Genomic DNA, 25678 nt, shown 5'->3' with positions numbered 1-25678 from the left:
TCAGACTGGGCTGCCCGAAAAAGTTTTTCGACTCTGGGGTTGACGGCTCTGGTGAGGTTAGGATTCACCAGGGATGGATCTATTCTACGTTGGATGGATTTAAGGATAGGGATGGTCTGAGCGACCGGCCTCCTCTCTCCCACCAACTCTTCTGCGAAGTCCCTTTCCTCCTGTACACCGTGGGTGTCGATGTGAAAATGTTCTGCTGCGCGAGCGAGAACTTCATTAAGGAGGGGCTGGTTATCAACTGGCGAGTCGGTAACTGGGGCTTTGCTCTCTACCGGGGAATCTACTCTGTAAATTTCCTGTTCATCTTCTACCTCCTCCAGGTCCTCATCATCCGCATAGTATTCAGTCCCGGTTTGTTCCTCCATAATTGTAAACTCCTGGTCCCCTTCAGGGAAAGGCTGTCCTTGGTATCTGGGGTGTGGAGTAGAGTATGGAGTAGAGTAAGGCTGCACCTCGAAGGGTTCAGGTCTTTCGAACCGGGCCTTTTTACTTAGGGGGATAGGATCAGAGGAGCCTGAGGGTGTGGCCCCTTGAGGGTCATACGAAAGGAAATGTTCTGGGTTTTTGTCATAAAAATCAGCTAAGGAAGACATCCTTGACATGACCCTGTCTATGTCTTCACTGGACCATTCTTTGGAACAGGGTATGACTTTAGTAGGCAACTTAGAGGACTTATCAAGGGTACCCTTGCTGGATGTTGATGTCCCAGTAGATTTAAGTTTGTCTGTCTGCTTAGGGTGGAAGGATGGTCTTACAGGAGTGGAAGGCTGTGCTTTCCGCTGTTTCCCCCCCTCCCCGTGCGTGGAAAAATGTTTTCCCTGCCCCTTGGAGGCCCCAGAGACTTTCGATGCCTGGCGTCGAGGGTCTGGAGAGGTATCTTGTTTCGAGCGTGGGGCCTCGCTGGTGTTAACTGCGGCCCCGGTCTCCTGGAGCGCGGCCTGGGGGTGGAAGTCGTCTTCGTCTTCCGACGATCGAACTTCCGTTAATCTAGGGAGCGAGGCACTCTTGGCAAGAGTGGATGATTGCCTTGCGTCATGAGGCGATCTCGATCGAGAGCGCCCAGAGGACACCGAGTCGGACCGTTCTATCTGTGCCTCTTTCCGAGAAGTCGACGTTGTCGAGGTTCGGTTGGACTTAGTGTGCTTAGTGTGTGTAGGGTGTGTAGCGCTTGCGTCGCCGGGGGTCTTCCCCATAGCCGCCCTGCCGGACAACCTTCCGAGGTCGGGGACCTGCGCTCGGCAGTCTTTCGACGCCGTAATGCCCTCGCCGTCCGAAAGTACGGCGTCGCTGCCATCGCTGAAGGCGCCCTCCGCTGCCATGGCCGCCTGCCTGGCGTGGTGGGCCCAACGCTTTGTCGAACGGTCCTTAAGTGTCTTAGGCTTAAACCTACTACACGCTCTGCAGTACGCTTCGGGGTGGTCCCTCGGCAAGCAGAGATTGCACGTGGCGTGCCTGTCGACCCAAGGGTATTTGCGGTTGCACTTGGGGCAGAATTGGAAAGGGGTACCCTCCATACGCACCTTGAGGCAGCGGGCTGGTAAGTGTAGGAAATATATAAGGTGTACCTATATACCAAGAGTGAAGACTATGTACCACCCCCCACTCTCCCTACTTGCAGGGCCGAGGCCAGCGGCCTACTAGGCCCGGGCCGAGGCCAGCGGCCTTCCGAGGCCCAGATCCGTCGTGCAGCAGCCGACGGTCGATGTCTTCTCCAGCCGTCGTCGAGGGTCGACGTTGGGGTGGGGAAGGATGTCAATAAATAATTTTAAACTTCTATAATTAGCAAAAGTATGGCTAAGGCCAGGGGACTCCGCAAGATGCTTCCGACCAGTATGGCGGAAAAAAACAATCTGAGGATCCCAGACGCGTGAGGGATCTTGGGTACAGTGGACGTCACACTAGGGATAGTATTACTGGCACGCCTGTGTCGACGCCCATTTTCGAGTTTCGAAAAACAAACTAATACTCCGCAGCTTCCACTAGATGTCGGCCTATGCACAGCATGTGATCTAAGCAGATTCCACAAGCCTCAGAAATATATATATATATATACACACACACACACACAATAAAGAATCTAGTGATGTTCTCACTACTTTCCCTGAGGTTGCTTCCGCCTATGTGGCCAGGGGACAGCAGAGACTACCTGATCCTGACTCTGGGGGGCAGTTATATATGAGGGAGAGCCACTTGGGAGGAAGTACACCTCAGTGAAATGATGGGACATAGTTGGAGGAAACCACATACCCCACCCCGTATCCTTTCAGGGATGTCCCCTCGATTCCCCAGACTTTAATGCCATATTGTCATATCCATCCACAATATTTTAGTAGATCCACTTTTTTCCCCAAGATCCTAATAGGGACCACATATGAGCAACTGACACGAGGAAGAGATCAGGAGTAATAAAAATGACTAATCATGTTCAACAGTGTAACGCTCACCTGATTCCCGTAGAGGCGCCGGTCTTGACTGGGCGTATACCGTATCTTCAAAGGTGATGTGTAACACACGACTGGCTCTTTGGGCTGGACCTCTGTGCACTGTATGTCTGACTCGAAGGGTAAGATGTCTGCAGATAGAAAATATGGGATTAAGGAACTGGGTTATTGAATGTCTCTCTCTTCTTCCCTTTCTCTTCTCCTGTAGAACCCCAAAGGTTAACGCTCTCACCTTAGGTAAGTGAACGCTGTGCTCTCCATCTGCCTCGGGGCAGGGTGCTGTAACCAGTTTCTTCACTGGATAAGGGGAGCAGGCCTCTTGACTTCAGAGGACTGCTGTCCGTCGTTTACTGCACGAACGGTAAGTTTCGAATAATTCTAATGTCTTTAAAGTCTTTAGTAATGATGTCTCATGTTTTGCAGGGTTCCGGCGATGGCGGATGACGGGCTGAAGTGAGTTGAAGATGGAGCCCGTGTGATGAATAGAAGCGCCTGGAAGCACGTAAGTAAGCACTTGTTGCCTGCTTCACGATGCGCTCTAACTGTCTTTTTATTTTGCAGGTACAAGTTCGGAGCGGCTGCAGGGTGCCGGAATACCCACTGGGTTAGATGTGGAAAGGAGTAATGGCACGTGAGTATTAAAGTTCCCCAATGTCTTTAAACGCACCTTGTTTTGTCTTTCAGATGCGGGATGCAGCGCCGAAGGCCTCCGGAGCGTGCGAAGTGTTGGTAAGCTTTTGTCTTTCAGATGCCGGAATGCAGTGTGAAGACCTCCGGAGCGCACGAAGAGTAGGTAAGCCTTTGTCTTTCAGATGCCGGAATGCAGCGCGAGGCGTTGGTGACAGCCGATGGACCAGGTAAGTGAAGAGCTGTCACTGAAGACCGTAATGCTAACCTGTTCTTTCTTGTCTTTATAGGTGTTGCTGAAGACTGGATTCAGGATGGTAAGCCTTTTTCCTTAGGCCCAGGATCAGATGCAGAAGACACGATGAGCGTTCTGCTGCAGAGGATGCAGAATAACGCAAAGCAAGATTCATCCATCGGGTGTGGTTTAAATAGCCTCCTGTAGTGCTTAGGTTTCTCCTTCCACAGCCACGCCTAGGTAAGAAAAGAGTTCCTGCTTTCCAGAAGAGTTCCATGTTCTGAATCTAGGGAGTGGCTCCTGCCCCACCCAACAGGAAAAGTAGTTCCAAACAGAAGAGGATCAGAGGCTCAACTGGCAGGCAAGTAAGCAGCATGGTCTGCTGCAGGTAAGTCCACCCAAGCATTATGAGCCCGGCGCTTCCAGCGCTGGGACTGGGCATATTTATGAGCCTGGTGCCACTGGCGCCAGGACTGGGTCCAAAAGGTCCCAATTGGGACTGGTTGGCACTCGGAACCTGGGTTATGGATCTGCTTCCAAGGGAGTTGGGAAAACCCTGACCTTTTGGAAGCAGAGATCATGACAAACAGTTACTCCTCAATGTCATTAAAAAGGTGGGACCTTGGACACTGACACGAGGAAGAACAGCAGAGTATGGATGATTACTGGCACATAGTATCATATGCAACGGTCTAGTTGTTAGAGGAGAAATAGCCGAGCTGGGAAGTTTAAATACTAACTGAACACAGTCTTGCTAAGAAACGGAGAAGGCTGCAGATGCGGGTCTACTTGCCGGTCTGGAACCCAACTAGAATCCAAGTGGAAGGAAGACACGTTGCCGCAGACAGCAGAAAGACTGACCCAACTTCAGAGAGAAAAGAAGGCAGTGCCAACAGTTCACTGCGAGGAAGGGAAACGCTGCAGGAAGCACGCACTGAGGAAACAGGAATAGCAGCAAGGCTGCGCACACCAAGCCAATACAGCAAAGCAGACGAAGGCGAATCAAAGGCAAAGCAAAGGCAACCGGTAAGCCCAGGGAAAGTAAAATGAGTGTGTACGAGTGTTCCAGGTGTGCGTGGTGGGTTTGGTGCACGAAGGAGGAACATTTTCCATAAAAACAGCGATGGATGCTTTTCCCCAGTCACAGCCACAGACACAGACTTCAAACCGGCTGGTGAAGTACAATTTAATGCCTCCCCAAACAAGGGCTCAACTATGCCGCTGCTATTCTGCATCAGCGGCTGAAGAAGGAAATCCGGTTTACCAACAAGTAAGTGCTAAAACAGCATGTATAAACGGGGGGGAATGAGTGAGAAATGCTGTAAAAAATATGACATATCGCAAATGATAGCACAATCTGAGTTGCCCGCCCCTAGAGCTCAACCCCGCGCCCAACATCACTGATAAAATCATCGAAAGGAAGCGAAAGTTAAAAAACTTCACAGAATGAAAATGTGTGTGGGAGGATTGAATGACGTCAATAAAACAAAGATGATCCTTCACGAAACAACTACCTTGGATCCCGATTGGACTACCTCTAGTGCCCCTCGGAGGGGAACAGACCGGGGCTCGCGACCGCAAATGGCCGAACTCCTCCATAATAGATGCCCCAACCTTGTCAATCGAAAGGGCAGAGTTCCGTCATTACATGGCGCATAATGGAACTAATGAAGAACTTAGTGCCAAACAAGGAGACAGAAGACGAACATCTTTCTGGCAATAAAGAGTGTCAAACTGCGGATAGCACAGCTCCAGTCCGAAAAAGCTCAGAAAGAGGGAGAGCCACAGAATAAGGTCCCTGCCTTGAGCACAATCTCGAATTGGAGAAACTGGTGGCAAAAAATATGGATAGGATCGCTAAAGACACTCCGGTCTTTAGCGTACAATGTCATCCATTGAGTGGAAAGGAAGCTGGAATTAACAGTCTTGATAAAGATCCAAAGGGGCCGGCAGGACCCGCTGGACGTAACTCATGATGACGTCTTTCACCCGATAAAAGCGCCCAAGTTGGCGTTTGACAGTGAGCAAGGAGCAGAGATCAAGGAATGTGATGCAGAGACCACCCGAGATAGACGCAACTCAATAGCAGTTGCTGAGCAGCTAATTAAAGACCTTACTGCAATAAATGCAAGCTAAGCTTTGCTCTGAATTACACAACCACAGAAAGGCTAAGAAAATCAGAAATGCTGCCACGCAATGACAATGCTCTACAAGATAACCTTGATTGCTGTACACGCGGCACTGTTAGCCAACACGTATATTTGAGCAAAATGACCAGCGGCTTCCCCATAAATGTAGATGAATGGACTCAAGTCCTATAGGGCTAGTACACTGTTCGCAAAAAAAAAAAAAAAATACTCCAGACATGGCAAGACAGAGTCAAGAGCCAGCCCAATATACAACAAAGTAAAATTCGGACACAAATACAAGTAAATAAGGGTACCTCCACATCAGAGGAGTCATCTTCAGATTCCGCATTTGCTGAAAGACAATTTCCAAAAGTTAGAAGAATTATACCTCCAACAAGACAAAATACAATGGCGCCTACCAGGAATTCACAGGACACATTTGTGATGGTGGAGCAGGTGATAAATGAGCTGAGGCCGAACATTGCATCAGCCGGTCCGATAGCACAGCGAGTAGAGCGCTCGCTTTGACATCTGTGCAGAGCCTGCTGACGCAGGTTCGAATCCCTTCAGGGCCAAACTCAGCCTTTCATCCTTCCGAGGTCGATAAATGAGCACCACAAATCGTGGGAAATAAGCAGCGCTCAGATACCGGAGGGTTCGTAGCGCTATATAAATGCACAAAGCAATGACCAACGCAGTGGCCCCCTTTACAAAATTGTTCGAACAGCTTAATGACAAGTACAAAGATCAAAATACTTTAAAGGCGCTTATGAACTCGAAGATGATCAATCTGGAAATAGAGCTGCATGAGATGAAATTGCAATCGGCTTATGATAAAAAAAATCAAAGTTAAATAATCTGCTCAAGGAACAACTAAAAAATCATGCAGGCGATAAAAGACTCCTCACAGAAGTAGCAAGGGAAGCATTAACGATTCTAAAGAGGCAACACCTTATCCAAGAAGGTCAGGATGCCAGGTGCTTAGAGAAGAGAGGTGAAAGAAGAGAGGAAAAGGATGCCAGCACCAGAGATGAAGCTAAAATATTAACCACCATAGTGAACAACAGGATTGCTGCCACGGCTCTCAAAGACATAGGAGGCAAAAGTGGGCAAGTGAATTCGTAACTCAGAGCAGTGAAGACTCCACTTTGCGTGTGGTCCTGAAAGCACAGGTTGATACAAGAGAAACTATTGCAAACTTAGACCCAAAGAAAATAAGGACTGAATGAAATGCTGACTCAACAACAGCCAGTCTGCACACAGCAGATATAGTTGAAGGCTCTAGTACAACGCCCGAGGATACAGAGTCTGGCTAAACTACATTGATAGCCATTCCATCTACTGCAGCAAATGCGGAAGGTCTTAGAAAAGATCCACAAATGCTGAACAAAGTCGAGAGGCAAAATTCCATGCAGGACAAGGAGAGTTATTCCATCTTTGATAAAACAAAAAGAATACCATACGAAAAATCTAAGTGTCACAATTGCACACCGGCAAAATAGAAAAGGAAAACAAAAAATATGCCCAGAGGCAAAGATTTGATAAAATTCCTGTACATTTTTAAGGAATATTAAGTCCTTAAATGTCATGTCACAATTCAAACTGCAAAGACCAAAAAAGTTGCCTCAGGAAGATGGTAAATTACTCTTCAATGAGGCAAACGAAAGAACAGAAAACAGTGTCACAGGTATACATCAAAGAAGAGAAAATGGAAGAACTGGCAATCCTATCTATATATGAGATAGACAGATGAGGAGGGCAAAGAACCGGATAGTGCATAATCTTAGGATCTGAGTCCGATGAAGAACAGGTGACCGCACTAATTGCGGAACGCATTGAGAGACCCGCCAAAAGTGCAAGAAGAACATGTACAATACTTATCACCCGGACCAAAAATAGTAAGGAGACCCCAACCACGAATGACTCAGACAAGAGACTAAATGCTTTCACTAGAGAGTTGCTACCACAAATGTTCTGGAGGCCTCTCGTAATAACTCCCCACAGAGAGATAAGAGAAAAGGGGCCCCCAAAGATGGATTCCGAAGAAGATGGTGGGTGGATAGGCAAACAAACTCAAAAGTCTCCTAGAAGAATGCCAACAAAAGTCAAAAGACGGACTTCAATTACTGCCTGCTGCTTGAAAGAATGTTTCCTTCTACGGATTGGCTAATTTTAAACAGATACAATGTTCTGGAGTTAATTCACCATATTCCCCAACTAAGATTGATATCATCTAACAATATCAAAACAGTCGAATGTGTTAAGGAATACGTTGGACCGAGTATTATTGCACATTTATTCCAAAACAATCTGGGAAATTATTCTAGCCCGCATGTCCGACTTCAACTCCTTAGTATTCGACATAAAAGAAATTAGTCATGAGAACCAGATAATGAAAACCACCTCACAGCCCAAACACTTGGATGAAAGCTCTTTGAACGTGTATTTATTTTATAACAAGCAAAAACGGCCCCAAAAATTTTTTTTAAAAAAAACGCCAGGGAAGATGCAGAGGAGCTGGAAAACCAAAGACCCGGCGAAGAAGAAAGAGCCTAAAAAACAAATAGAAATCACATTTGCTTGCGATAACATAACTCAATCAGAAACAAGAAATGTTGTGGTTAGCGCAGACACCTCAAGTGAGAGTGACACGTGGAGCTGGTTTGCTGGAGCCCTAAATACAAAGTGGGATAGCTAATGCCCAGCTAACAAAGATGAAATTATAATACAGATGGGCTTGTGGAACACACGTGGTTATGACTATCTGCTTCGTAACATCACACCGCACTTAAAGGCATTGGACATCATATGCTTGCAGGAAATCTGTCTCCAAATACTGCCATGTGTAGAAGGTTTCGAATCTCTTTTGAACCCAGGTATCAAACAACGAAAGGAGTGACCGATGTTCGGTCTAATAGCTTTAGTCAGCACAAATAGTGGCTTCAGAATACTGAACTGTTTCAATCCCTCGCCGTATATACAATTGACTATCATTTAATCTCAACATCAAATAGCCGAAAGGAAACAGAAATGTATATCATCAACGTATACTGGCAACACAAAGCGACAGACAAGTGGGTATTCCTTGATAAGATCTGTGATCTGATTGACACTATCATGACTAACAAGTCTAATCATAATATTATATTATGCGGAGACTTAAATATGGAATGTGCCACATCCAATCCAGATAAACAGAGGAACGATCTAAAATGGAAGCATTTGAACGCTGTAAGAAATGGTTTGGACAGAGGAGATGGAGGCCCCCCCCAGCGATGTCATTACTAAACGGAAACATCAGACGCGACATGCCACCCCAAGCAACATGGAAAATAGGTCCTAAAAAAAAAATCAGTGTTGGACAATTTCTATGCATCAGAAAAACTGCCAGAAAAAATGTTCAACCTTAAAGTAACCAACAGGTGGATAGGAGAAAAAAAGGACACCACCACCACATGGAAACACACTGTGAAAATAAAACCGGAAAGAAACAGATTGAGACTTGATAGAAATAAAGTTGCAAACATGATAAAATTTCCAAAGGATAAAGAAAACACTGAAGGAGAGGACAACATGCAATACTATCCTCTGCTACAACTATAGAGAGAAAGAAGCAATGGAGGGAAAAAAGCCGACCTTCAAAAGGCAACATGCTTATGATCGGGACATAGTCATCAAAAAGCGAGAGCTAATAAAAACATTAGAGCCATCATGCAAAGCACAGAAATAGATCGTAGTAAAGATATAAAGCGAGAATAAAAGCGAAGAACTGGTTAAACTTACATAAAATCATCATGGAACAGCGAGACGCGGAAAGAATGCTGAGAATTATGGCACAGAACAACCTCAAGAGAGTTCTGGACTATAATTAACAACATGGAGGCGCCACAACAATTGAGCTAATGTAACAATGTCACTGAAGAGCAATGGATTGACGATTATACATCGTTGTTTAACCAACAAGGGCAAGATAACCACCATTCTGACCACCAACAGGCCTGAGATACCAATATCACTTGAGATGAAATATTAGAAAACATCAAGCAAAGTAGTGCGTCTCGGGCCCCGGGCCCAGACGGTTTAACAAACCAAACACTCAAGCAAAACCCTGAAGAGTGGGCAGATTTTTGTGATGGCCTGTTCTAGAGCATTCTTAAAGAGCGTAGGATCCCGAATTATGAAATATTTAATAAGGGGACAAGAGCAGACATAAAAAATTATAGGGGAATAGCACTCCTGGATGTGGTAGGGAAGATATTCGCCACCCAACTGTTAAACCATTTAACAAAGTGGGTAAAACAAACAAGCTGCAGACGCCCGTCAAACGGGGTAAGGTGTGTCAGATGTGGGCTAAACCTCTTCCTGCTTAATCTGCTCAAAATGGAGGCCATCAAAAAGAAAATGAAGATGTACCTTGCCTTTGTAGATTTGGCTCATGCCTTTGATAGCGTCAACAGAGTTATTATGAAGTTGACGCAGTGGAAATGTCCCACTGGAAATATTTCCATAAATGACACAAAAGAAGAGACTTTTTCCATAGTTTGCTCAATCTCTCTTTTGTCCAAGAGCCTGTTCAAGGTCTATCTTTAGGAGGAAATGTAACAGCTTTAGAATTATGTGTTGGTACAGAAAGCAAAGCTTGTGACAAAGGAACTAAGGCATCAGTGTAGAGATTGTGTTTCAACAATGTATGCACTTGCGCCAATGTTTTTGTATGTACGTGAGGGCGTGTTGACAGGGGGTTTAAACCCGTCTTTTGTGTAGGAGGTTTCAGAGTATATTCAGGAGCGTGAACATTGGAGGACACAGACGTTCATTTCGACGTAAATTCAACCGTGTGCGATTTCTAAACATGGCCGAAGGGCTTTTCATGCATGGTAGCCCTCTCGCTCTACGCTTGTCTTGGAGGACTGTCGCATCACACACGGGGGTGGGCACAGAGGACTCTGTTGAGGTAGATATACTGGTGGTGCGTTTATGTACCACGTGGCCTGATTGAGGACTTCGTTGTTGAGAGGATGGGGGTTGTGTATTTGTCACGTGAGCGAGTATCCCCATGTTGTGTACGATTGTGTGTGCCACTGTCATCTGGGGTAGTCTCCATAGCAGTGCCGCCGCCTGCCTTCCGGAGTGAGTGGCTATCTCTCGGTATGCAACCCTTGTCAGTAGTGCAGAGGGTCACACACAGAGGGATAACCACTCATGCCCCAGCGTGCAAAGCTGGCACCTATAGAACTGAGGCCAACTACAGTGAACTCCACAACCACTGACAACATTGGGTCCTCACACCAAGATTATTTCAAAACAGAACTGCAAATCTGCACCATACGTGCTTGATTTCTGCCCGCATGATCACAGGAAACCTCATGTTTCAGTAGGTCTCACAATTCCCATTCCTGATGAAGGCCGATAAAATTACATCTCACTCTTGGTACAAGGCCGAAACACAGACCTGTCAACAATTCGATCACCAGTGCTCCCCATACAACACTGTTGATTAAACTGATTGATTCAGCATTCAAAAGAAATAACTAAAATAAAATATTGGGTCACTGTATATCCGGACAGCCCTGATCAGTTTTATTATTTATACATGTACGTTTCCACCTGGAGAGATCAGGGAATAGCCAGGTGCCCCTTACAGATGTTGATGAGAAGTTACATTCATTTCAACAATAAGAGCCATGAACTCCGCAACATGCGACCGACCACTATGTTAGAAAAAATGTATCTAAGGGCCATCAACGCGTGAAGGACCATGGGTACAACAGATGTCACAAAAGGGATAGTATTACAAACACACCAGTCGACATACCTTTTCGAATTTTGAAAACAAGTCATGCAATATTCTGCACGTGCCACTAAATGGCAGCCTATTCAAAGCATGCGATTTTAAGCAGATCCACAAGCCTCAGAATTATGTAGGATACATTACTTACCGTAATCGTATTTCTGATACTTGTATCTGCTTAGATTCACATGCTATGCATTTTCCGACATCTAGTAGTAGTCGCAGAGTATTACAAGATTTGTTTTCGAAAGTTGAAAATGGAAATTGACAGGGGGGGTGTGTTAGTAATACTATCCCTAGTGTGACGTGAACTGTACACATGGTCGTTCACACATCGAGGTCCCTCAGATTGTTTCTAACATGAGGTTGTACAAAGTGTAGGGCAAGTACAGATGTCATAAATCAGAAACAGTGATAAACCAGAAAACATCTCTGCGCCTTCGACTCCAAGCATCAGAAATATGGCGAGTAATGTATCCCTTCTGAGGCTGGTGAATCTGCTAAGATCACATGCTCTGCATAGATTAGCAAGCAGTATCTGGAGAAGGAGGTGGATGCGAGAGGGTACCGCAGCAAATAGATGTTTTAGAAACGCTTTCCGCACCTGTGAATCTGCTTTAGAGTGGATATCAATGCAATAATGCTGTCTAAAAGTATGAATGGAACTCTATGTAGCAGCTTTGCAAATGGCATTCAGAGGGACGTTTGCAATGAAGGCTAAGGTAGCTCTGGTGCCTCTGGTAGAGTGAGCCCTGGGAGTGAAAGGCAAAATTCTTTTGGATAGGGAATAGCAGAGCTGTATGCACTTGACTATCCATTTGGAGATGGCCTTTTTTTGATATGTGATCGCCGTCTCTCCCAGGTGCTATGGAAACAAGCTGGTCTGTTTTCCTCATGTGTTTAGTTTTGTTGACATAGTACAAGACCGCACACCGTACATCAAGTGTATGGAGGCTTCTTTCAGCTGAGTTTGATGGATTTTGAAAGAAGGCAGGAAGTTCTATGTATTGATTAACATGGAACTTTGAAATTAACTTCGGTGAAAACCTAGGATGTGTTCTGAGGACAACTTTGTCTTTGTGCATTATGAAGAAAGGGTCTTGTACGGACAAAGGATGTAGCTCACTGTCTCATCTTATAGAGGTGATGGCTACTAGGACTGCAGTTTTGTAAGTCAGATTTTTTAGGCTACCCTTGTGCATAGTCTCAAACAGTGGACCCATGAGCTTGGAGAGAACGACATTGAGATCCCAATCCGGTGGAGGGTTAGGATGGGAGGGTATAGCCTCTTTACCCCTTCCATGAATCCTTTAACGACAGGAACTTTCCACCCCAACACCTTTTTTTTGTGAAGTGGTGTAAGCTGATCGGGCCACCAGGTGTACTTTGATGGAGTCAAATACTAGGCTAGAGTCTAGTAGGTAAAGCATTTAATGTAGAATGTTGGCTGGGGAACACCCTGTTGGGTTTAGGGTTTGTGACCTGCACCATATTACAAATATCTTCCACTTATTGAAACAGCAGTGTCTGGTGTTGGGTTTCCGTGCCTCCTTTAGAATATCCATACACCTTTCTGGAAGATTTAAGTGGGCAAATTCTATGACTTCAGGAGCCAAGCTGCCACGTTCATAGATTGAGGGAGAGGGTGGTCCCTTGTGCTCCCTTGTGTTGTGTTAGCATGTTGTGTGGGCATGGGAGCTTGATTGGGTCGCCAGTTTGAGCCTACACAGGAGCAACCAGGTTTAGAGTCACTTGTTCCTGATGCATCTTGTGCACTATTTTGTTCAGGAGTGGTGTCGGGTGGAAAAGTTTAAGCGACTTTCCCTGACAAGTTCATTCACAGGGCGTTCCCCCCCTTGCACCCTAGTTGAGGAAACTTGGATGCGAAGTATGGGCTTTGCTCGTTTAGGCTTGTGGTGAACAAGTCTAATGGGGGATGGCCCAATTGTGAAAATAATCTGTCTAGGATGTCCTTGTCGAGTTTCCAATTGTGTTCTTCTGGTAGAGGGTATCTCTTTAGAGTGTCTGCCAGAGAATTGAGTTCCCCTGGAACACGTTGAGAGGTTAGGAACATGTTCCGCTCAAGTTCCCACTTCCATATTTTTTGTAAGGACTTGCACTGTTTGACCTGTAAGATGTTGCTGAAAAGCTTGAAGCGCCTTGTGGACTGCCAGAAGTTCCAGGAAGTTGATATGTCTTTGGGCTGTTGCACGTGTCCACTTGCTGTGGGCTGTGAAATGATGGCAGTGAGCCTCCCCTCCCCCCATCCAGCGAGTGAGGCATCTTTAGTTAGAATCGCTTGTGCTGGTGGAACGCGGAAGGGTTTTCTCCTTTTAGCAGGTTGTCCCTGGACCATCAGCGAAGAGCCTGTGCCAGGGTTAGCGAAAAAAAACACTAGATTGTCCCACTGACCGATTGCCTGAGACCACTGTTTTGCTAACTATTCCTGCATTGGGCGCAGGCGCGTGTGTGGAACCAAGTGACTGCTTGAGGCAATCATCCCAAGCAAGCGCATTCCTTTGCAAACAGTTATCTGGCGACCGGCCTTGTAGTGAGGTACTTGCAACAGCATGTTTTGTACTCTCTCGTATGACGGGAAAGCCAGCTCCACTTTTGTTTTTAGAATTGCTCCCAGAAATAGTTTTATTTGGCTGGGGACTAAAGTTGATTTCTTTTCGTTGATGGAATCCCATATTTAAAAGAAGGTCTATTGTCTTTTGTGTATTTTGTTTGCAAATTTGAGGCGATTATTAGCCAGTCGTCCAGATAAGGGTGTACAGGGATTGACTCTCTGAACAGGTGTTCTGCTACTATTGCAAGCACCTTTGTGAATACTCTTGGCGATGCCGAAGGGGAGTACCTTGAACTAGTAGCGAACTCCCGCTATCATGAACTGCAGATATTTCCTGTGTGCAGGGAGCATTGAAATATGAAAATATGCCTCTTTCATATCCAATGTTGCCATGTACTCCCCCCCCCCATTTTCAGAGAGGGGGGGGGGGGGATTACCTCTTGAATTGTGGTCATGCGAAACTTTTGGGGTTTGACATGTTCGCAGGGCGCAGATCTAGTACTGGGCGCATGGAGAGGTCTTTCTTTGGCACAAGAAAGTACGTTGAATAAATACCCTTGTTTACCTGATTTGCTGGGACTATCACTATGGCGTCCTTTTTCAGCAGTGTCTTTACTACTTCTAAAAGTATGCGTCGCTCTTCTGGTGTCCTCTTTCTGCATCTTGGCAAGCGTTTGTGTGGCTTTTGTAACAGTTTGATGCAATAGCCACCTGCCACGGTGGACAACACCCACTTGTCTGACGTTCTACCCTCCCATGCATGGGTAAAGTGTGAAATTCGACCTTCAACTGGAGTGGCATGGGAGGGGACCTGCAGTGGTGCGTCATTTGGGAGGAGTGGAGTCTCTCTCAGGTGCAGTTCTGCCTCTTCCTCTAGATCTTTTATTTCCTCTTTGAAAGCTAGAAGAGGAAGATTGTGCTTGTGATGAAGACTGTCCGCTTCTGAGTGTTACCCTGACCCAGAAACCTTCTTGAGTTCTGCTGTATGTAGGACTTGTTTCTTAACTGGCCAAGGGATTTTAAAGTTTGTTTTTTTAAGTGTCGTATTCCTCGTTTGCGTTCTTGAGGGAGTCTTCGACAGCCTTACAGAAAACTACATTAGGCTCAATCAGCATGTTAAGGAGGGTGGCCTGAGTGTTTAGCTTAAAACCAGACTGTCTGAGCCAGGCGTGGCGCTTGATGAGCGTGCCTTCTGAGATAATGTGGCCTGCATGGTCTGCTGCATCGAGATTACTCTTGAGGCTGCAGTTTGATACCTGCATGCCCTCGGAGATAGGGCTTAACACTTGAAATTTTAGGGGTTCTGGAAATGCTTCAACCTGGTGTTCCAAGACATCCTACTTGTGGCAGCCATAACTAGCCACGAGTGTAGTGTTTGTGATTCTAGCTTGATATGCCGCTGAGAGGCAACTTTCCTTCCGAAAGTGTAGATTTTCTTGCTTTCTTTGTCTGGCAGGGCTTCAGCCAACGCCAGAGGAGTGCCAGCCCTCTTACTGGTAATGGGGACGACCAGTGAGTCAGGGTTTAGCTGACCCCTAATATACAGAGGGTCTGTCAGAGCTGGCCTGAATAATTTCTCGATTCTTGGGTTAACCACCCTTGTGAGGTTAGGCGCAAGTAGGGAGGGCTGTATAAGTCTTTGTATAGACTGTAACAGTAGGATAAACTGAGTGGCAGACTTCCAGTCGCCAAGGATGTCCTCCACAAAGTCCTTGTCTACTTGTGCCTCTTGGGAGTCAATACCCAAGTGTTGGACAGCCTTCAGCAGCAGTTCATTGTATTGTAGTTGATAGTCTACAGGAGAATCTGCTACTAGCTGGCGTTGATGGGCAACTGGATGATGTAGAGGTCATCATCGTTGTCGTAGTATTGGTCCTGACTGTATAGGTCCCCTTGACAGCCTGGGTCTTGTGACCCTGAGAGATCCACATCATACATGTCCTTTAAGGGGTCTTGGTAGGTGGAGGCCGGGGGACCTAGGGCAGAAGTCCTAGGCTGTGGCTCAAGACGAGCTTTGTTGGCAGGGGGTTTATGTCTTGAAGCCCCTGGCAGAGAGGCATCCCTAAGGGAGGTTAGTTCTTCTGGATGCTGGTCTATTAAGTCAAAAAAGCAGGACATCCTTTTTAAAATTCTGTTCAATTGTTCGGGGGTATAGTCACATGAAGGTGGGAAGACCGACATGGTAGGGGTGGCTTGAAAGTGTGTCTGGTCCTGTTGCATAGCCCCTGAGAGTTTGCCTACATGGGAGGAAGAATCCATAACCTGTATGCTTTTGGAGGACAAAGGAGTCAAGGATTTTGACTTTCAGTGACTTTTTTAAAAATGTATTATTTTAATAAAAGGGTAGCAGGGACGTGCTTTTTAATTAGTTCTTGCAGCTATGTTTAGGGGATGCTGATGCGCCTTTCACCGCCTGTTTTTTGGCACATGAAAAGGACCTTTTTGTGTGCGGTTTCCGAACCGACCTTTGGTACCAGTTTTAGGGGCCCGTCGTGAGGCAAAAGAATAAGCGATGGCCCAGAGGATAGGGAAGATCTAGAGGCTTTTTTCACAGACACCGCTTGGGCCTACGCTCGAGGATTTCATCGAATGTCGGCCATGGGCTATGTGCTTAACGTTGTTGATCGTTTGTGCGATATGGCCGCTGGGTGTCGTCTCCGTCACAGAGCCGCCAGCCGGCTTATTGGAGTGAGGGGTCAGTCACTAAGGACATTGATACTTCCCTCGATCACGTCGATGGAGGCTTTGGGCCGCATTGCGTCGACGGCCTAGCGCTTGGTGCAATGATCTTTGGGAGTTTTCGCGTGGAAAAGATTGCAGGACTTGCAAAGCTTTTCAGGACGATTCCATAGAGAGACAGTAATTGCACACTCAGTGCGTGTCTATCCACAGGAATTTTCTATGCAGTTGGGACAAAATTTAAAAGGTGTTTTGTCCATTATAAATGGAAAGGGCAGATAGATGAGGAAAAGGGAAAAGGGGTGGCAGAATATGCATTTTCTAAAAGAAGTCACCATCTCTCCCTACTTTAAGGGCAGAAGCCCGAAGAAGTTCGTGAAGGCAGCGTCTGGTTGTCAATTCAGTCAAGTCGAAGCAGTTGTCCGTCGAAGGCCATTGAACAGTTGGGTAACGCTGCGACAAAAGCAGACAATAAAGAGACTTCTATGACTAAACGTTTAATCAAAAGGCATCAGCCTGGAAGGAACCCCGCAACTTGAGACCGACCACAATGGCGGAAAGAAACAATCTGAGGGACCTTTACGCGTGAAGGACGATGGGTACAGTACACATCACACTAGGGGATAGTATTGCTAACACGCCCTGTCGACGTCCGTTTGACTTTCGAAAACAAATCTTGCAATACTTTGAGATTACCACTAGATATCGGACTATGCAGAGCATGTGATCTAAGCAGATCCACAAGCCATAGATATATATGCATATACATATATAAACATACATACATTCCTATGTTGTGTTTCCTGCAGACAAGTCGAATCAATGCCGTTTAGCTTTACTGTATTTTTCTTCTGTGCTTCCTTTGTTGTATTATAATAAAGTATTTATGGAACAGCGTTTTTTACCTTAATGTAGTACTAAATGAAGGTATACATACTTTAACAGTATATTTTGCGTAATTTATTTTATTGTGTAAGGGCCTAATGATATTTTGGTACCTGCCCATCTTAAGTGTGAAACCTGAATGCTCTGCTACACTAATCCAATGACAGAGTTTAAGTCTAACTTGATGTAGACCCCGATAGCCAACTCATGATAGCTCTCGTCACACTCATCACAAGATGTTTGTGGAAAAAACATAGCACATTCTTAGTTGAGCACTGGAGCAAAGGAACTGAAGGATGAGAGGCTGCAGAAGAGCGCTAGAAGACTGCTGTTGAAACAATCATTGTCCAAGTCATCTAATGCAGAAATGATCCCCGGGTCCAACTTCACGTAGTAGGCGGCAACAACCAGTCCCTTTGGCTACCCCACCATCAACATCAAGGGTCAGGCAGAGGACTGTCACAGTGTATACAATGGAAATCTCTGGCTGTACCATTGTATTAGGCATACAATCCACCCATCTACCTACTAGTCCTTTCTTCTAACCACCTCCCTTTATTCAAGATCCATAAAGGGCCTTTGGGTTAAGCTTAGATCGTAAACTAATCTCCCTCCTCAGTCTCCCCACTCCCATTGTTCATAATGCGCATTTAATGCAAGTGTATAGTAAAAAAGTAAAAACTCAATAAGCGATGGCTTGCCAAACCTTTAATGGACATGACAATTAATGGAAGTTGGTGGGTGTTACCCACTAACTCCATTTTCTACACAAGTGAACTGCTAATAGCCAGCAATTTATTGACCAGATCTCACAAAATACCCCATTACAACCTCCTGTGTACCTACACACAAGGATTTGACCCCATGGATGTTTGGAAGCCAGATTTAAGAGAAATGGCTGCTCTTGATGAATAAAAACATTTTATAATTACCAAATAGAAACTTGATTGAAATGTCTAAATGTATGATGTTGATGTGAAACAAATTACGATATGGTGCACCTCTTTTTCAAAACAGTGTTGTCCGCAGTCTGGTGTTTGCATATCGACTCCAGAAAAGCACATATCTAAGCACATTCATACACAAACATTGGATACTCAGCACCAAACATTGCATAAAAGACAGTATAATACGGATACCAAATGAAACACCAAAGAAAAGGATATTGAACTACAACTGTCTGGAATTTGTACGCGTCAATAAAATCATGGTTTGCAACGGCAAAGGTACACCTGTGAAATAGAAATATCAATATTAAAACAGCATGTCTAAAATAGGTTGTAACTTAAGTTGCCTGAATCTAAACAAACCGTATCAGTGGCATGCTGCTATCAAGAGAGCTTCAGACTCAATCAAAAACATTACAATTGAATGGGAATGAAGGAACTAAAATACTCGATCATCAAATTATCAACTATATTGCCATTTTACATTTTAATGACATTCAGAAATATTTCATGCTAATCCCTCCACAACATTGTTTGCGAATAGTACAGAGCCACATGTCCATTTGAAGGAATTCCCTTTTGAATACTCCTCAAGCAAAGCCACCCTTTCGCCCAATAACATTTGAAAACTGTTGTTAGGGGAGTTTTCTTCAAGTCCTACTGGTAGTAAGACTTTAGTAAGCTATCCCAGTGGTTTGTAGATCTCCAACTCTTAGTATCAGTCTGAGCTAACTCAGGACCATGGTAGAGTGCCGGAGCAGTCAGGCTTATCTTAAGAGGAAGATGTGAGCTGTAGGTAAGTACACTGAACTTTAGTTAGTTATGCACACGAAAGAAACACTTAACATTTTATATAAAATTATATATTTATTATATACACACACCAGAATCACTTCAAATACTTTAGACGTTTACACTAGAACACTTCTGAATACTTCAGAATACACTTCAAAGGACACTTCACTTTTGTGTTTGTTCGCGGTTACATTTGTAGCAACATTACAAAGGGAAAAGACAATTATCGTATTATCGGTTAACACTCTCACCTGCGGTTTCTAACAGCTCATATGGTGATACATTTACTCTGCAAATGCATAGTAAAGTCACTTTTAGGGAGGAAAATAGTGTGACATTAGCTTGGTTCAAGGTTCTAGAGGTGCATTCCAAAGCTCAGAGTGACTTCTTGGAATCAGGTAAGCAATACAGTTTTCCACACAGTACCTTATGTAAGAAGAAAATGTTTGTGCTGGAGGCTTCTCTGGATTCCTTAGTCTGATGACTGAAGGCAGGACAAGGACTGGATCTCTCCGCAGCAATCTCGAGGGAGCAACTTCTTGGTTCACTCTGCAGTTTTCATGCCTTTTCTACAGCACCAGCAAAGGACACGGATTGCCCGGTCAATCTTCTTCGCTTCCTGCAGTCCCACACTCTAGTGAAGGGGTATGGGTGAGTTGGATCGGACCTCTGGAATGTCCTTACAGGTTCAGCAAAAATTTGGATGGAATCTGCCTTCCCACAACGATGCACTCAAAATGGACAGCTGGTCTCTTGGTATTGGGGGTGCGCAGCTCTGTAAACTCCTAGGACCTCGGGACATGGCTCAATTCAAAGTTAGTCTTGGGACTGGTTGTTCCCACCAGCCAAAGGGAAGGAGTCGTCCTCTTCAGAGCTCCACTGCACATAGAAAACACGGTCAGGACAGCAATGATCGCTTCATGGTGTTGCAAAGGGTCTGCAGGCGTCGCTGGTCATCTTCTTCGGTTACTTCAGCTTCCAGTGCTCGACTTGCTTTTCACTCCAGAAGCCTAACCTTTTATACAGTTCCAGCTCACAGTCCTCTGCAATCTCTCTCAGCATTTTACAGAAAGGGGCTTTCCGCTGTCCAATCAGGACAGCCCAACCCCATGTGGCAGCTGGTTCTACAAAGGACAGGGGGATGGAAGACTCCTCCCCACTTCCTGCCTGCCAGGACACTCTGGAGCCTAGGCTGGGATACCCAAGGGTTCCCACCAAAGGCAAAACGGTATCTAGTCAATATATCTAAAACATTACAGAGTGGTAAATTTCAGAGTGGACCACAATACCGAAAAACACTGTAAACATTAAATGAATAAACGCTGTTGGGTAAAGTGGTTAAAAGTGTCTGGTGGGGTGGCGTTATAAGGGTAAAAAAACAGGGGGATTTGGGGGTATTTACCACTCTAATTGTGGTCGGAAAAAAATCACAACTGAAAAACACACACACACACACACACACACACACACACAATGGTAGAAGGGCTAACAAAGGACAACCACGCTAGTAATGGCAAAAAAAGATTGGGGAGGCCACAAGTTGGTACTTGTTTTGTTTGTTTTATTCGTATATATATATCGCACAACAGCCCAAGGACATTGTGGTACTTGTTACAGTACAAATCTTAGTTACATGGTCATTAGCAATATATATACAGGTTGCAATATAGTTAGATAGTCATTAGCAGTATATGGGATACATTACTCACCGTAATCGTATTTCTGATGCTTGTATCTGCTTAGATTCACATGCTGCGCATAGGCTGACATCTAGTGGAAGCTGCAGAGTATTACAGTTTGTTTTTCGAAACTCGAAAATGGGCGTCCACACAGGGCGTGCCAGTAATACTATCCCTAGTGTGACGTCCACTGTACCCATGATCCCTCACACGTCTAGGACCCTGTCATGATCTCTGCTTCCAAAAGGTCAGGGTTTTCCCAACTCCCTTGGAAGCAGATCCATAACCCAGGTTCCGAGTGCCAACCAGTCCCAATTGGGACCTTTTGGACCCAGTCCTGGCGCCAGTGGCACCAGGCTCATAAATATGCCCAGTCCCAGCGCTGGAAGCGCCGGGCTCATAATGCTTGGGTGGACTTACCTTCAGCAGACCATGCTGCTTACTTGCCTGCCAGTTGAGCCTCTGATCCTCTTCTGTTTGGAACTACTTTTCCTGTTGGGTGGGGCTGGAGCCACTCCCTAGATTCAGAACACTGGAACTCTTCTGGAAGGCAGGAACTCTTTTCTTACCAGGAACTCTTTTCTTACTTAGGCGTGGCTGTGGAAGGAGACACCTAAGCACTACAGGAGGCTATTTAAACCACACCCGGTGGATGAATCTTGCTTTGCGTTATTCTGCAACCTCTGCAGCAGAACGCTCATCGTGTCTTCTGCATCCGGTCCTGGGCCTAAGGAAAAAGGCTTACCATCCTGAATCCAGTCTTCAGCAACACCTATAAAGACAAGAAAGAACAGGTTAGCATTCCGGCAACTGAAAGGCAAAGGCTTACCATTCTGAATCCAGTCTTCAGCAACACCTATAAAGACAAGAAAGAACAGGTTAGCATTCCGGCATCTGAAAGGCAAAGGCTTACCAACTCTTCGTACGCTCCGTAGGCCTTCGGCGCTGCATCCCGCATCTGAAAGACAAAACAAGGTGCGTTTAAAGACATTGGGGAACTTTAATACTCACGTGCCATTACTCCTTTCCACATCTAATCCAGTGGGTATTCCGGCACCCTGCAGCCGCTCCGAACTCGTACCTGCAAAATAAAAAGACAGTTAGAGCGCATAGTGAAGCAGGCAACAAGCGCTTACTTACATGCTTCCAGGCGCTTCTATTCATCACACGGGCTCCATCTTCAACTCACTTCAGCCCGTCATCCGCCATCGCCGGAACCCTGCAAAACAAGAGACATCATTACTAAAGACTGTAAAGACATTTGAATGACTCGAAACTTACCGTTCGTGCAGTAAACGACGGACAGCAGTCCTCTGAAGTCAAGAGGCCTGCGCTACCTATCCAGTGAAGAAACTGGTTACAGCACCCTGCCCCGAGGCAGATGGAGAGCTCGGCATTCACTTACCTAAGGTGAGAGCGTTAACCTTTGGGGGTCTACAGGAGAGGAGAAGAGGAAAGAGATAGGGACACCCCAATAACCCCAGTTCATTAACCCCATATTTTCTATCTGCAGACATCTTACTCTACACGTCAGGCATACAGTGCACAGAGGTCCAGCCCAAAGAGCCAACCGGGTGCTACACATCACCTTTGAAGATACGGTAGTCGCCCAGTCAAGACCGGCGCCTCTGCGAGAATCAGGTGAGCGTTACAGACCCTCAGATTGTATTTTTTCTGACATGAGGTAGCATGAGGAGTAGCGTGAGTACAGATTATCCAAGCAGATGGATAGAAAGATAAGACTACAAGCATACATGTGCCTTCTCTCAGAGGAGAGGAAGGGTGGGTCGCATGTGAATCTAAGCAGATACAAGCATCAGAAATACGATTACGGTGAGTAATGTATCCCTTCTGAGGCGTGTGGAATCTGCTCAGATCACATGCTGTGCATAGATTAGCGAGCAGTACCTGAAGGAGGTGGGATGTGAGCAGGGTCATGAGCAAATAAATGTCTTAGAACCGCTTGTCCCACTTGTGTATCTGTCTTGGAATGGGTGTCAATGCAGTAGTGCTGAGTAAAAGTGTGAATAGAGCTCCAAGTAGCTGCTTTGCAAATGGTGTCAAGGGGTACATTTGCAATGAAAGCCAGAGTGGCGCCAATGCCTCTTGTAGAGTGGGCTCTCGGCGTGAAAGGCAGAGTTTTTTCAGAAAGGGAGTAACACAGCTGGATACAGTTAATAATCCACTTAGAGATGGCACCCTTAGAGACGCGATCCCCCTCTCTGCCTGTAGCTACGGAGACAAACAGCTGGTCTGTTTTCCTTAGCGGTCTGGTCTTGTTTACATAGTAGAGGACCGCCCTACGCACATCTAGGGTGTGTAGTTTCATCTCAGCCGAGCTTTGTGGATCTTGGAAGAAAGCCAGAAGCTCGATGGACTGGTTCACGTGGAATTTGGAAATAAACTTAGGTGAGAACCTAGGGTGTGTGCGTAAAACCAGTTTATCCTTATGAACAATAAAGAAAGGATCCTGCACTGACAGAGCCTGAATTTCACTGACCCTTCTTATAGATGTAATTGCTACTAAGAAGGCTGTTTTATAAGTCAGGTGTTTGAGACTGCTTTTATGCATGGGCTCGAAAGGGGGGCCCATGAGTTTAGATAGCACCACGGTAAGGTCCCATCCTGGTGGTGGGTTTGAAATAGGAGGGTGAAGTCTCTTTACTCCTTCCATGAAGGCTTTAACTACTGGTACTTTCCACCACAACACCTTGTTATGGGAAGTGGTGTATGCCGACAGAGCTGCCAGGCGTACCTTCAGTGAGTTAAAAAAAGTCCTGCATCCAGCAGGTGGAGCATGTATGTAACAATAGCGGAAGGAGGGCAATCAACTGGGTTGATTTGTTTATTCTGGCACCAAATAACGAATCTCTTCCATTTGTAAAAGTAGCAGTGCCTCGTGTTTGGCTTCCTAGATTCTTTTAGGATGTCCATACACCTCTGTGGTAAATTGAGATGTCCGAACTCTATGACCTCAGGAGCCATGCTGCCAGGTTCATTGAGTTGGGTTGAGGATGCACTGTTTGACCTTGGTGCTAGGACAGTAGGTTGTACCAGCCCGGAAGTTTGATGGGTTCACACACAGCTAATGTGCGTAAGTGTGGGAACCACGTTTGTCTCGCCCACATTGGAGCAACCAGGACGAGCGTCATCGATTCTCTGTTCATCTTGTTGACCACCTTCCTGACGAGAGGAGGTGGTGGAAAAATGTACGCAAACATTCCTGACCAGTTCATCCACAGGGCGTTCCCCTGGGAGTCTGGTTGGGGGAACCTGGATGCAAATCCTGGGTATTGTCTGTTTTCGCTTGTGGCGAATAGGTCTATAGTGGGGAAACCCCACTGAGAGAAGATCTTCTACGACTTCTCTGTGTAGACACCATTCGTGTTCCTCTGGGAGGGGGGTCTCTGCTCAGGGCATCCACTAGAGAATTGAGATCCCCTGGAACATGTTGCGATGACAGGAAGATGTTCCGTCTGAGTGCCCATATCCAAATTTTCTGGGCAAGCTTGGACAGATTTGGCGAACGAGTCCCTCTTTGCTTGTTCAGGTAAAACATGGCTGTAGTGCTGTCCGTCCGGATTTGCACTGACAGATTTAGCAGGTAGGGCTTGAACGCTTGAAGCACTCTGAATACTGCCAGAAGCACTAGCAGGTTGATGTGATTATTGGCCACTGAGTGAGACCAGAGACCCTGAGCTGTGTGGTGGAGATGGTGAGCTCCCCACCCTGTCAGGCATGCATCGGTTGTGACTACCGCCTGTATCTCGGGATCGTAAAAGGGTTTCCCCTTGGACAGATTTTCTCTTGTCCACCAGAGAAGGCTTTGTACAAGTGTTGGCGAAATGACCACTAGATCGTCCCACTGACCACTTGCCTGGGACCACTGTTTCGCCAACCATTCCTGCATGGGACGCATGCAAAGGCGCGCATGGGGAAGCAGGTAAATGCACAATGTCATCATGCCTAGCAAACACATTGCTTTGCGTACCGTTATCTGGCGACCGGACTGATATTGCGGAATTTGCAGCAGTATATTCCAAATTCTTTCCTCGGGAAGGAAAGGTCAACCCCTCTTGAGTGTCTAGGATAGCTCTTAGGAACTGTTTGGAGGTGCTTGGCACCAGACTTGACTTTCTCGTTTATTGAGAAGCCCAATTCGAAGAGGAGGTCGGTTGTCCTTTGGAGCCGAAGCTATCCCGAAGGGCAGTACCTTTCTGTGCGCTGGGAACATGGAAATATGAAAATAGGCATCGTTCATGTCCAATGTTGCCATGTAATCCCCCTTTTTTAGGAGGGGGAATACCTCCTGGAGAGTTGTCATGCGAAACTTTTGGGGCTTGACATACTTGTTAGCAGGACGCAAGTCCAATACTGGGCACATTGTTAAATCTTTTTTTGACACAAGGAAGTAAGTTGAATAAATACCGTTGTTTACCTGGTGTCCCGGTACGAGTTCTATCGCGTCCTTTGCTAGCAGATTGACGATCTCCTCGAGGAGGATCTTCTGGTGGTCCAAAGAATGTATTTTTTGTCGTGGAGGATGGTTCCGGGGACACTAACAGTTCTATGCAGTACCCAGCGGATACTGTGGACAGCACCCATCTGTCTGATGTGATCCCTTCCCAAGCTTGGGTGAAGTTGGAAATGCGTCCCCCTACTGGGGTTGCGTGAGAAGGGACCCTGAACGGAGCATCACTGTTTTGGTGGAGGCGTGCCGCCTCCTCTACTGGGGCTGCCTCTACCTTTACCACATCCTCTTTTATTACCCCTGCCGTAACCCTGGGTAGACTGTTGGTTATTACTGTTCCACGGTGTATCCTGCACCTGGGAATAGTTAGATCCTCTCTGGGAATTTTGGCCACGTGGGCGACAAAAATTGCCATTCC

At 46.0% G+C, this 25678-nt stretch overlaps 1 protein-coding gene across 3 annotated transcripts in view; it reads right to left on the bottom strand.

Annotated features, from left to right (window-relative positions):
• PCID2 (PCI domain containing 2) overlaps positions 1–25678 on the bottom strand; it is a 640141-nt gene that overhangs the window by 407564 nt on the left and 206899 nt on the right. For all 3 annotated transcript variants that reach the window (XM_069637154.1, XM_069637152.1, XM_069637153.1), the window contains exon 5: positions 18535–18600. In XM_069637154.1, coding sequence (XP_069493255.1) covers positions 18535–18600 — 66 coding nt within the window. The remainder of the gene's footprint in view (positions 1–18534; positions 18601–25678) is intronic.

Source organism: Ambystoma mexicanum, chromosome 7p, assembly GCF_040938575.1.
Source record: "Ambystoma mexicanum isolate Mex_15411 chromosome 7p, UKY_AmexF1_1, whole genome shotgun sequence".
Taxonomy (NCBI): domain Eukaryota; kingdom Metazoa; phylum Chordata; class Amphibia; order Caudata; family Ambystomatidae; genus Ambystoma; species Ambystoma mexicanum.
The sequence above is the reverse complement of the archived record's forward strand: the minus strand, read 5'-3'. Positions and strand labels throughout refer to the sequence as shown.